At 37.5% G+C, this 14,068-nt stretch overlaps 1 protein-coding gene across 1 annotated transcript in view; it reads left to right on the plus strand.

The window, feature by feature from the left end:
• The window catches only part of ECT2L (epithelial cell transforming 2 like), a 66,830-nt gene that overhangs the window by 13,008 nt on the left and 39,754 nt on the right, over window positions 1-14,068 (plus strand). The window contains exon 4 of the mRNA XM_061130187.1: window positions 11,016-11,178. Within this exon, the coding sequence (XP_060986170.1) occupies window positions 11,016-11,178 (163 nt within the window). The remainder of the gene's footprint in view (window positions 1-11,015; window positions 11,179-14,068) is intronic.

Genomic DNA, 14,068 nt, shown 5'->3' on the forward strand with positions numbered 1-14,068 from the left:
AAAGGGCTAGAAAGTGTCCATCACACACCCTCCCACCCACACCATTTCCCACTTCCTCTTCATCTTCCTGCAAAGCCCTTCCCCCTCCTAGATATCCTGTGCTTCAGGGGTGGTGGGTCACCCCGACACCCAAAGAGTAAGTCACAGTTGGACAGAATCATGGTCATTCCCTCCTCCTTGAGGTGTCTGGTTTAGGAAAGGGCAGGCAGATCTTGGTTCTGCCGAAGGAAACACAAGAGAGTGGCTGCTAGAGTTTCTGGGAGAATTTTCTTCACTCTCAAAGGAACCTAAAAAGGAACTTGGGGGAAGGACATGCCTTCGTCTGCCCTATAGCCTGTGGTCCCTGTTGTGTGCAAATCTCTGCTCACCGTAGTCAGCCATTTGGAAACAGCCTCAGAGAACAAGCTTGAGGAGCGCAGCAAACTACTAAGCAGGCAAAGTGAAAATACAGAAAATCTTGACCCTTGACTACTTTGAGTTCTTGAATTCACCAACTCTGGAGCTCCCCTGATTTTCCCTCTTTAAGAAAAGAGAAAGGAAGATAAATAGGTTTTAAGGTAGTCCATAATAGTCCATTTATCTACTTGTCACTCTCTTGTCATATCAACTTTCCAGAATCTAGCAAAGAACCAGATAGATTTTGAAAAACAAAAAGCACCTAGTGGTCAAACTGATGTCCTTTACACAATAGGAGAGAGCCTGTCAGACCTTCCTGCAGAGTTTAAGTATTTAATTCAGGGCTTCAAACAGGATTATACAGTCTTCTAAGGACATCATACATGTATTCAATACTTTGTATCTGATTGGCATCAGCATCAATATCTGCTAGGCTGCCTCTTCTACCAACAAGAAGTCTAGTTCACCAACATTGAGGAGGGTGACCCCATTAGAGTCACTTGGAACTTGTTAAAAATGAACTATGAGCCTCACCCATAGACATTTTGGCTCAACATACCTGGGGTGGGGCTGGGAAGCTGTTTTTACTAAGTTCCCAAGATGATTTGATCTACAGTCAAGTGTGTAACACAAGGCCTGGGATCAAACCAGTCAATCCTAAAGGAAATCAGTCCTGAATATTCATTGGAAGGACTGATGCTGAAGCTGAAGCTTCAAAACTTTGGCCACCTGTTGTGAAGAGCCAACTCACTGGAAAAGACCCCGATGCTGGGAAAGACTGAAGGAAGGAGGAGAAGGGGACAATAGGATGAGATTGTTGGATGACATCATTGACTCAATGGACTGAGTTTAAGCAAGCTCCGGGAGGTGGTGGTGGAGAGGGAAGCCTGGCATGCTGCAGTCCATAGGTAGCAAAGAGTCAGACACAACTGAGCAACTGAACTGAACTGGGTGACCTAAAGGCCCTAAGGCTTCCTCCACCTCTTCATCTATTCCTTCTTGGAGGCAGGGATACAGACCATGAGTGTCCTGTCTTTTCTATTATCAATTAACAAAGCAAAATTATTCGTTCAGTTTCTGTAGGTTTTTCATCTTTCATATCTGATACTTCTTAGTAGTTTTAGACTATTTCACTGTAAGTAACTTTCAACTGTGGTGTTGGAGAAGACTCTTGAGAGTCCCTTGGACTGCAAGGAGATCCAACCAGTCCATCCTGAAGGAGATAAGTCCTGGGTGTTTATTGGAAGGACTGATGCTGAAGCTGAAACTCCAATACTTTGGCCACCTGATGCGAAGAGCTGACTCATTGGAAAAGACCCTGATGCTGGGAGGGATTGGGGGCAGGAGGAGAAGGGGACGACAGAGGATGAGATGGCTGGATGGCATCACCAACTCAATGGCATGGGTTTGAGTAAACTCTGGAGTTTGTGATGGACAGGAAGGCCTGGCGTGCTGCGGCGATTCATGGGGTCACAAAGAGTCGGACACAACTGAGAGACTGAACTGAACTGAACTGAACGTTCAACTTGACACAAATAATAAAAGAAATATTTTACTCTCATGTAATTGGAAAACTCAGAGGTATGTTTGGCTGCAGTTGAAGCTTGATACAGAGGTTCAGGAATAAAACCAATGATGTGTTTTTTTCTGCCCCTCTGCTCTACCTTTGATGGTCATGGCTTCAACTATTATGGTTCCTCAGTTGTGTCCAGAAGAGAAAAATTCTTATTTTGGTTTCACTCTGATTGGATTAGTTTGGGCCCATGCCCATCTCTGCCAGTGGCTGTGGCCATGGGATTGATCCACATGAATTAGCCTTTACCATGTGATTTTTGGAGTCAGCTTCTGTAGAACCATATGGATCACCAAATAGGAATTGAGGTTATCTAAAGAAGAGGAAATAAATGATAGATGCCAAAAGTGAAAGTGAAGTGAAAGTGTTAGTTGCTCAGTTGTGTCCAACTCTTTGTGAGCCCATGGACTGTAGCCCCCCAGGTTTTTCTGTCCATGGGATTCTCCAGGCAAGAATACTGGAATGCCATTCCCTTCTCCAGGGGGTCTTCTGGAACCAGGGATTGAACCTGGGTCTACCCACATTACAGGCAGATTCTTTACCATCCAAGTCAGCAGATAAAGTCTATTCTTCGAGCATTCAATGAATCTTTACCAAGGGTCTACTGTATAACAAGCATAGTTCTGGGTACATGAGATTCAACACTAAACAGAGTGTAAAAGACTCCTACCCTCTGAAGTGCATATTTTAGTAGACTAATACTTGTCCTAAAATGGTAAAAGAAGAATGTCCATGAGTCTCACTGGATATTTGATAATACAAAATAGCACCCCTGGAAATATTTGCGAGTATTTTGCATGTCTTAGAAGCTAGAGCACTGTGGTAGACTGGATAAATGTCTCAAAATATGTCCAGGCCCTAATCCCTGAAACCTAGAAATGTTATCTTGTATGGAAAAAGGACTTTACAGATGGGATTAAGGATTTATGATGGGGAGATTATCCTGCATTACTGGGGCTCAACATAATCTCAGTGGTCCTTGTAATGGGTTCAAGAGACATCATAATCAGAAGAGAATATGATGTGATGATGGAAGAGATGGAGCGATTTGAAGATCTCATGCTGCTGGCTTTGAAGGTAGAGAAAGGGAATATGAGTCAAGGAAAACAGCAGCTACTAGAACCTGAAAAAGACAAGGAAACAAACCTCCCCTTAGAGTTTCCAGAAATAAACCAGTCGTGCCAAAACCTTGTCTGTAGCCCAGTAACCCTGATTTCAGATTTGTGATCTCAGAACTCCAAAAGGACACGTATATTGCTTTAAGCCACCAAGTTGGTGGTAATTTGTTATAATGAAAAGGAAATTAATACAAGCAGTGACTTTGTCTTCCTTGTTTTTCAACTTTTTTTTCATCCTTTATTTCTAATTTAAACATATTTATTTACCTCCCTGCTAAGCTACAAGCACCATATCAGGTGCTGGGAACAGAGCAGCCAATAAGACTGCTGCTATGCCTTTTTAATTTTTTTATGAGGCTTCTATTCCTGTAGAAGAGAAAGACTTTAAATGGTGAATGAGTGAAAAAAAAAAAAGGACTAAAAAGATTTGAGGGCTAGCTAGAAAAGAAACACAAAAACAGTGCTTAGCTTACACTATAGTGCACATCAAGTGTAAAGGATACAGGTTTTGGCAAAGAATATGAGATGGAATTAAGTAGGCAGGGCTCAGTGAGCAAACAGTAGCCTCACAAGGGGAAGTGTTTGGGGAACAGAAACGGTCAGCCTATTGGGAAGGTGAGAGGATTCTGGCAGTACCCCAGAAATATCACCCCCCAAACCCACCTTATATGGTCACCTATATGTCACAAAACTAGCTTTTTACAAGCCACGTGACTTTGATCTGCCATTCTGCTTCCAGAGAAAATTTCGTGCTCCTGCCCCAGAACCTCATTTTGCTTCATTGGTCACAAGTCATATAATAATAAGAATCACACAAGGAAAGTCATCCTGCATTCACATAGTGATATCAAGTCCAAGTACATGCATTATCCTTTATTTTCGATAACCCTAGGCAGGTTTGGCCAACCCAATCAATATCAAAGAAATAACTACAGTTGTGCTAAGTGACAAAGGAAAAGTAACTGGGATCTCACCTAGTGAAGGGGCTCAGGGAAGCCTTCCCTGGGGATTTGACACTTCAGCTGGAATCTGAAGGATGTTTAGAGATAGACAAGCCAAGACTTGGAGAATGAGTGTTGCATCTGGAGAGGACCACTTGTGTGAAAGCCATGGGCCTTCTCTGTCTCTTCAATAGTTCTATAAAATCAGGCCTTTGTAGATGCATTAGAAAATGTGAATAAGCAAAAAGAGGAAAATAATCACCCATAATTGCACCACTTAAATGTGACTTTCTTCTATTTTTTATGCTTTTATGTATCCATTTAACTATTTGTGAATGTGCATATACAAATTATTTTAAAATCGTAAACAAATCTTCTGTCAGCCTCCTTATTGCCGTACCCACACCTAGGGTTGCTCTTTCTTTTCCTGGAGACCTCAGCACACGGTTCTCATTTTCTGTCCACCCCGGACCCAGGGGTTATTCTGTGTGACACTCGCCTCCTTGTGAAAATCCACCCAGCACAGACCCTTACCACCTCACCAAGCGTGTGTAAAGCCACTAGATGAGACAAGGAGACACTGCGTAAACCACCAGAAGGCCAGGAGCCCTGCCAAGTCTGCTCAGCCCTCTCCAGACCACCTCGCCAACCTGCCCTCGCAGCCGCTCCATCATGATTGTGGCAGCTTCTTTCTACTTCTTATCAGAAATTCTAGAACAGAGAATTAGATTCAAGTTCCGTATTACTAAGCCTGGTTATTTTTGCAAAGCACACGTTGTGCATTGAACAGCACACTGTGAGGCATTACCATGCATTATTTAAATGAAGCGATCCCTGTCACAGCAAATGAGCAAAGCACATTTTGTTCATTGTCTCCTCACATGTTGTTATTTCTCTTCACGGATTTCTTACTTCGCGACATTAACTAAAATGCAATGAGCCACAGTGTCATTACTGCAAACCACCCTGTTTCTCTGCTCCTCATGCACTGATTGTTTTTTTTTTAATGTGACTGAAGCATTTTCTTTCCTTCATGCTTAAGATTCATTATACTTGAATGTTTCCTTGTAGCAATGCAGACTAGGAACAAACATAAAACATGTGTAATTAAGGTTTACTTTAAAAAGCAACTCAGACTTGATTCTCATTTACTTTACTGAGATGGAACAGCAGATGCTAAAGTGGATGGGAACAAAGACTCTGAAGATACTCAGACTTTGAAAAGGAGGCTGAAAACTCCTGTTTTGCACTTATTTTATTGATCTATTTTAGAATTCCAAATGAGAGCAAATCGTCTCTCAAGGGCCCGTGGAATGATTGTGAAGGCTACCTCAGACAGTGAGGCGTTAAGGTCATGAATCCACTGGGATTAACTGTCCTTGTTGTTGTCACAAGTCTCGTTCAGTTTGAATGTTAATCACTGTCACTACTGAGAAGATCCCTATGAGACACTCTGTCTGTGGATACTCTGTGCTGCCAGGACATGCAGAACTCCATCCTTTGCCCTCCTGCTTACCCCCAATCCCCATCCTTTCCAGACTACAGGTTCATTTTAAACCACTCTGTTCTATCTCCAGTTATGATAAAGCTGCATGGACAGGGATCAAGAAAAAGCAGTGACATAAAGTCAGGGGAGTAGAACACACAAAAATAATAGGCAATCATTAAACCTTGGAACTGAAGCAAATAATTGCTTCTTAAAAAACAAAAACAAAACAACTTTTACATAATTGTTTAACTTACAGAGAAAAGGTGCAAAGCTAATGCAAATAGTTTCTTTAAACTTTTTACCTGGATCCCTTGATTGTTAACATTTTACCAATTTTTCTTTATTATTCTGATTATTTGAGAGTGAGTTGTAGACTTAATGCCCCACTAACCCTAAGCATTTCAGTATGTTTCTTAAAAATCAAGTGCACTCTGCTGAAAAATCACAGTACATCCTCCAATGTCAGGAAATCATCAATTCAACACTAGTGTCCAATGCACCAATGCCATTCAATATTCCTGATTGTTCAACAATATCTTTTACAATCATCCTTTCCTTCTCAGTCCAAAATCCAACCAAGGTCATTTGTTGTATTTAGTTTCAAGTCTCTACATCCCCCTTCAATGTGGCAAAATTCCTCAGTGTTTCCTTGTCTTTTCTTACTTGACACTTGAAGAGCATAGAGCTGGTACTTTGTTGAATGACCTTCAATTTGTGGTTGACTGATATTTCCTCAAGATTACTTTGAGGTCATACATTCTTGGCAGGAGTAACACAGACTTGACACTGTGTTCTTCTCAGTGCATCATACTGGGGGTATAGTATATCAGGTTGTCCCACTGTTAATGACCTTGACTTTATCACTTATAAAGTATTTTATATTTATTAATAATTAAAAAGTATTTGAGTGATTAGTTTTAAACTAATTAAAAATATTTATGCAAGTATTTTTTTCTCATCAAACTTTTACCCACTAGTCTTTAGCATATGTTGTTGATTCTAATCTGAAGTACTTATTACTGTGATAGCTGATTTTCTCACTTCTTAATTTCTTCCATATGTATGAAATGGTGTTCTATTGCAAGGTAGAGCATTTCTTTCTCCCAGGACTTGAAATGAGGCTACAGTTAAGCCAAAAGTTTATTATTTCAAGGTCAAAACTGTCTCTGGGTCTAATGGATATTCAACAATCTGTTGGTGAGGGTAACTAAGGTCTTTTTTTGTCCCTCACTGGAGGTACCATTTTCATTTTGCCTTGAAACTTTCTGAAGCTTGGCCCAGTCTATGGAAATTTAGGTCAGAGAAGACCCACAGAAGGATCAAATCTGCTCAGAGTCATCACTGTTCTTTCAGTGAGTTAATCTGTGTCCATTAGGACTCAGTAATAGGGCAGCAGTAGCCACTTTGTGAGAAAAAGTCTTAAAGTCCCAGTGGCGTTAGGTAAATGAGTTCTGGTAGGTTCTTATACCAAAGTTTTCAATTAGCTGTTAAGATTGGTCACAAAATGTCAGTGATTCTGCAGAGTTTGGAGGAAATCAGGGAGTTTCAGGGAAAAGCTTAATTTACTAATACCTGGATTGCTACCCAGAGGCTTGGAACTGTAGCAGATGTTTATTGCTAATATATAAAGAGAACCATGAGGTATTAAGTGTCTTTTTTGTGTGTGTAATTGTTAGCTGCAGGGCCAGCAGTACATCCTTCATGGACCATGAAATGTTTTTTGGCCTAAGAGGGCCTCTAAGATGATCGCTGTAGTAGGGCCTTGGACTTTGTATTCCTTCAAGATCTATCTGTGCTTAGGTAGCATGCATATAAGAAGTTTTCTTGTAGGATACTGTATTTTAGAAGTTTTCTTTGTGGATGTCATATTAAGAAGTTTTTGTTGAGTGTATTAACATGTGATATAGTTTATGCTTAAGTTTTCTTTTTTAGTGATAAACACTGAAATATTTATGGATGAAATTATATAATGTCTTGGATTTGCTTTAAAATAATATGGGGATGATTGAGGAAGATGAAGAAAGTGATATGGCAGAAACCAGATTGGGTACAGGATGATAATTATTTAATTACTGGAGTCATAATAGTATTAAAAATATTAATGTAAGATAAAGAAATTTTCAAATAAAAGGAAACTGACAAAATTTGTTGTCAGAAGACCTGCAATAAAGAAATGCTAAAGGAAGTTCTTCAGGCTAAGGAAATTGATACCAGATGGAAACTTGGATTTAAAAGCAGGAATGAAGAGCACAGGAAATGATAAATGTGGGAGAAAATATAAAATTTTAAAGTTATTTTAAAGATATATGACTAAAGCAAAACAATGTATTGTGGGGATTATAACATAAGTAGATGCAGTAGAGAGATGACAAAAAAATGCACAAAGGATAGTAAGAATTATATCATTGCACTGGACTTTAATTTTACATAAATATTAGCTCTATGTAGACTATGAAAAGTTAAAGATGCATATCATACTTCCTAGAAACAACTTTAAAAAGTAGTGCCAAGATACCCTAAAAAACAAATAAAGGTATTAAAATGGAATACAAAAAATGATTATTAATTCAAATCAAGGCAAGAGAAGAGGAATAAAGTTTCATAAAACAGATGGGACAACCAAACAACAAATAACAAAATTGAGATTTGGGTTAAACTGTCACCAATCAATCCTAAAGGAAATCATCTCTGAATGTTCATAGGACATTCATAGACGGACTGATGTTGAAGCTGAAGCTCCAATACTTTGGCCACCTGATGTGAAGAACTGACTCATTGGAAAAGACCATGATGTTGGGAAAGGTTGAAAGACAAAGGAGAAGGGGGGTGGCAGAGGATGATTGGATAGCATCACCGACTCAATGGACATGAATTTGAGCAAACTCCAGGAGATAGTGAAGGACAAGGAAGCCTGGTGTGCTGCAGTCCATGGGGTTTCAAAGAGTCAGACGTGACTTAGCAACTGAACAACACAGCAAAAATAACAATAATTCCCTAGAGAAGGAAATGACAACCCACTACAATATTCTTGCCTGGGTAATCCAACGGACAGAGGAACCTGGTGGGCTACACTCCATGGAATCACAAGAGTTGGACATGACTTAGCAACAGAGCATATAACAATAATTAAATTAAATATAAGCAGACTAAACCATCAAATAAAGACAATGTTGGTCAAGTGAGCAAAAAAATAATCTCACTGTATATTGACTACAATGGACACTTTTAAATATGACTTTTTTTTTTTTTTTTTTTGCCATGCGGCATGTGGGATCTTAGTTCCCCAACCAGGGATCAAACTCAGGTCCCTTGTAGGGAAGCATGGAGCCCTAACCACTGGACCACCAGAGAATTCCCTACATTTTAAATATAAAGGCACTTATTGGTAAAGTATAAGAATGCTGCTGCTGCTACTAAGTCACTTCAGTCGTGTCCAACTCTGCGTGACCCCATAGATGGCAGCCCACCAGGCTCCTCCACCCCTGGGATTCTCCAGGCAAGAACACTGGAGTGGGCTGCCATTTCCTTCTCCAATGCGTGCATGCATGCTAAGTTGCTTCAGTCATGTCCGACTCTTTGCGACCCTATAGACAGCAGCTCACCAGGCTTCTCCATCCACAGGATTCTCTAGGCAAGAACACTGGAGTGGGTTGCCATTTCCTTCTCCAAGTATAAGAATAGGAAAATATATTATACACTATGCAAATAGTAAGCATATAAAAGTAGGATGGCAACATTAATATCAGACAAAATGGACTTCAAGACAAGGAATGTTACCAGAGAGATAAAGATGGGCATTTTATAGTGAGAAAAGTAACAATTCATCAAGAAGTCACAACAATTATAAATGTTTATGTACCAAATAATGGAGTTTGAAATTACATGAAACAAAAACTGACAGAATAGAACCAAAGAAAAGGAAATCAGTTTGAATATAGAAGACCTGAGCAATCTTCTCATTCTCCTAGAACTAACATTTATAGAAAACTAGACACAACAATTTCCAAATATATGTTATTTTTATGAGAAAAGTAACATTTATCAAGATGCATTATTTCCTGGTCCACAAACTAAGATTCAAACATTTCAAATTCTTGAAATCTTATTAAATATATTCTTAAACAACAATTCAATAAATTTGGGGATTGATAAAAATAAGATATCTAGAAAATCCCCAAATATTTAGAGATTAACATCATTTATAAATAACCTATGATCAAATAAAAATCACAAGAGAAATTAGAAAATATTTCAAGTTGAATGACAATGAAAATACGACATGGCTAAAGTGGACTGCAGTACAACTTAGAGGGATAATATAATGTAAATATTTTTGTTAAAGAAAAAAACAATTTAAAATTAACAATTTAAATTTCCACCTTAAGAAAAGGTGGGCGGTGGGGAGGGGGGGTGGCAGGATATAGCAGACTATACCCAAAGTAAGTAGAAAGAGAGAATTGATGAAGAATGGAAATCAATATAATAGAAACTGAACAAACAATAGAGATAAACTATGAAAACAAAAACTGGTTTGTTATAAATAGTAACAAAATTGATGAACTCCTAGGAAGAGTAATCAAGGAAAACAGAGAGAGAAAATGTGAATTAGTAATATCAGGAATATAAAATTGGATGTTGCTATAGATTCTATGAACATCTAAAAAATATAAAATTATCAACAATTTTTTACTAATAAGTTAAACAATTTAGTTTTATAGATTCTACATACATGGTGCATGAATTGAAACAGTTTACTGCTCTCTTTTCAATACATATACCTTTTATTATTTTCTTCCCTTATTGAACTGGCTAGTATCTCTATCCCATGTTATAGTAGTGAGTGTAGACAATCTTGCTTTGTCAAGAGGAAGACATGTACTATTTCACAGTGAAGTGTGATGGAGCTATAGGTTCTTATTCTAACTGCATTGGGAAATCACCTCAGACTTTTACTTGCATGAGTGATATTATCTAATTTATATTTTTAAAAACCACTTGGGCTACTGTGTGGAAAATGGGCTCCAGGAAGACTGGATGGAAGCAGTGAGGCAATCAGGAGGTGACTGCACGCGCCCAGGAGAGAGGTGGTGGTGGCAGTGGGGGTTGGGAGAAGTGGCTGTGTTGGGGCATGTATTTTGGGGGACGTCTATTTGTAGAGCTGACAGGACTTGTTGATTTATTGAATTTGGGTAAAGAAAAACCCCAGATTTACATTGTATACAACCATGTTTACTTCAGAATTTTTTTCCCCTGTGAATTTTAGATATTGATTGATATTGATAATATATAATTTTGTATTGATAACTCATCTTCCTCTTTAGAACGGATCATTGAATGTGGATACAGTATTCTTAAAAATCTAGCCATATGTTATTTAGGACTTAATTTTTTTAAAGGTAGAACATTAGAGAAAGAACAGTGACCAATATTTATACTGGATTTTTAATCAATTTTAAATATTAGTGTTCTGAACTAAATTTCTGTATTTTTCTTTTTAGGGTTATCCAAGACTGGTTTTCAGAAAGGATGCAAGTGGCCAAAGTGGATTTCTCTACGGTGTTACCACGCTTCATTTCTTTATATATCTTTTCCTTTCTGAATCCAAAAGATTTGTGTGCTGCTGCACAAGTCAGCTGGCCCTGGAAATTTTTAACTGAACAGGTTTACCATTTGTCACTTCCTAGGAATAGGGCTCAGATGCAACTGTCATCTGTAATGAGGCAATGAGGGTAGCTCCTTTCCCTGAAAATAATAATTGAGGGTGTCTGAACCATAATTAATTTATCCTAAAGAGAAGAAAATAGCAAATTTTTTAAATGGGGAATTATATTTAATGGGGGAATTAAATAAAGTAATTTATTTTATAAGTCAGGGGATATACACTATTCTAATAATTCATATAATTCTGATCATCTTTAAATACTCGATTTAGTTATTTAGAAAATAATTTATCTTGGTTAAGAAGTCCAATATTTTGTGAAAATTTATTTAAGATTTGGTTTTAAATGATATTGTTTTAGTCATGATAACCCACCTTAAAAATTGCTCTACAACCACAACTTTAACTGCTCCCTCTGTTGAAGAATATAAAACTAGATCTTCTACATCTGCTGCCACTAATTCTGCCTCTGGGATGTTTATCTCTTTACTTTTAAAAGACTTAATATAATGTAATAGTCGGCATACTTTAAATACAAATCAATAATTTACTCCTTTAACTTATACAAACTTTCCAGGATGGACTTATGTTGAGATTCTGATCTCACAGAATACCTGGCTCTCCATGGAGGGGCCACATGAAGAGCCAACTGTGAGCCCTGGATTTATAGCATTTGTGAATCCAGGTTTAGTGTTCCCATGGTATAGTGTTTCCTCTTTTTTTACTTTCAACCTTTCTCTGTCCTTACATTTAAGAAACATCCTTATAAACAAATTATGGTAGTGGTTTTCTTTTACCACTTGACAATCTTTGACTTTTACCTGGAATCATTTAGTCTGTTCACGTTTATGTAAATACTGATACATATGCGCTTAAGTCCGCCATTTTACTATTTTTATTTACTATTTTATATTTTGTTTTTCTGTTTTCTTTTAGGATTAACTTAAATATTTCTTAGATTAATTTTTAAATTCTTTAGCAGTTCTTTCATGGCTACCATAGAAATTACAGCACTTATCCTAGGGTTATTTACTACCTCTGAGATAATGCAAGGAGCATAGAACTCTTTAACTCCATTTGCTTCCCTGTTCAGTTTCTATGCTTTTGTTCTCAAACATCTTAATTTTACACATACACACATATAAAATACAAAAACATACATTAAAATATATATGTAAATATATGCTAACAAATATAAAAATAATTTATAATATCTCTTTTGTATTTAAAATATATGTATACCTCATGAATATTTGTTACAATTGTTTAATACATAGTCAATATTTATTTACAAGTAAACTTTTTCTGTTATACTTCATACCTTTCTGCATCTCTGATTTCCCTACGGGGTTCAATTTTTTCTGAATTCTCTTTAATATTTCTTTTAGTACAGCTTACTACTGACAGATTCTCTTAGTTTTTGTCTGAAAATGTCTTTACTTCACCTTCAAATTTGAAGGATATTTTCACTGGGAATTTTAACTCTAGGTTGGCAATTAATTTTTTATTAGAACTTTGAAAATGTTCCATTGTTCTCTGGCTTTCATAATTTCTTGAAAAGTAGGGAGTTTTATTGTTGGTCCTTGAAAGGTAATGTTTCTGTTTGCTCTAGCTTCTTTTAGGATCTTTTTCTCTGCCTTTGGTTTTCTGCAAGTAAGATCCCCTGGGGGAGGAAAGGACAACCCACTCCAGTATTCTTGCCTGGGCAATCCTATGGATATAGGAGCCTGGTGGGCCACAGTCCATGGGGTCGCAAAGAGTCAGACACGACTTAGTGACTGAGCAACATGCCTAGAGGTGTGTGTGTGTGTGTGTGTGTGTGTGTGTGTATTTATCCTGTTTTGTATTTTGCACTGATTTATAAATTGGGGGTTTTATGTCTTTTATAAACTTTGCAAAGCTCTCAGATTCTGTCTCTTCATATATCGTTTTTGCTCCACTTTTTGTTTTTTCCTCTGGGTTTCGATTTATTACATTGATCCACCATGTCCCATAAGGTTCATATTCTTTTATGTGTCTTTTCCATTGTTCTGGCTTTCAGTGTTTCAGTCTGGATTTTTCTTCTGGCCTAGCTTTCAGTATACTAATTATCTCTTTAGCTGGATTCTAATTTGCTCTTAAACTTGTCCCTTGAGTTCTAAATTTGTTATTATATTTTTCAGTTTTAGAGTGTTGGTCTGATTACTTTCCCAAAATTTTCCACCCAGCCATTTAATTTCTTAAGTGTATTAACTACAAGATTTTTTTTAAGTTCGTGCCTGATAATTACAACTTTTGGATCTCCTGAGGGTCTCTATTTACTAAAAAACAAAAGAAGAAACAAACAATTCTTGTCTTTCTTTGTGTGCCTGATATTTTTGGTTGAGTACCAAATATTTCATATAAAAAAATTGATGCAATAATTTGAGTCTCCAGATGATGTTATCTTCCTCCAGAGAGAACTTGCTTCTGGCATTTGGTTAGGCTAGGAAAAGCTTATTTAAATCCAATCAGAGAATGAGATATTTCAAAGCTAGTTTCAACCGAATTCTTTGTCATCCTTACTGAAAAGGATCTCAGTTAAAAGCCAGGATGATTACCAAGGCTATTCCCCTTTGTGGGCTCTGAATGTTTCCTCTCTTCCCTGCAAGAATCCTTACAGTTCTTAACACCTTCTAAGTCTTTCAGTCAAAACGTCCTGCTCTGCTCCTCAGCCTTAGTTTTGCTTTGGAACTGTCAGGTGTCTGGAAGTGAAAAATGAGACCGAATCAGGATATTACTTTTCTGGGTCTCCCTCCTCTAAGGCCTTGGTTATATAAGTCCTCATTGAATTGGTACCTTAAGTAATTGTTTTACAGTATTTTGTGTAGATTTTGATTAGATGAAACCACATGAAATTTGCTGTTTTCATAT

This window comes from Dama dama, chromosome 26, assembly GCF_033118175.1.
Source record: "Dama dama isolate Ldn47 chromosome 26, ASM3311817v1, whole genome shotgun sequence".
Lineage (NCBI taxonomy): Eukaryota > Metazoa > Chordata > Mammalia > Artiodactyla > Cervidae > Dama > Dama dama.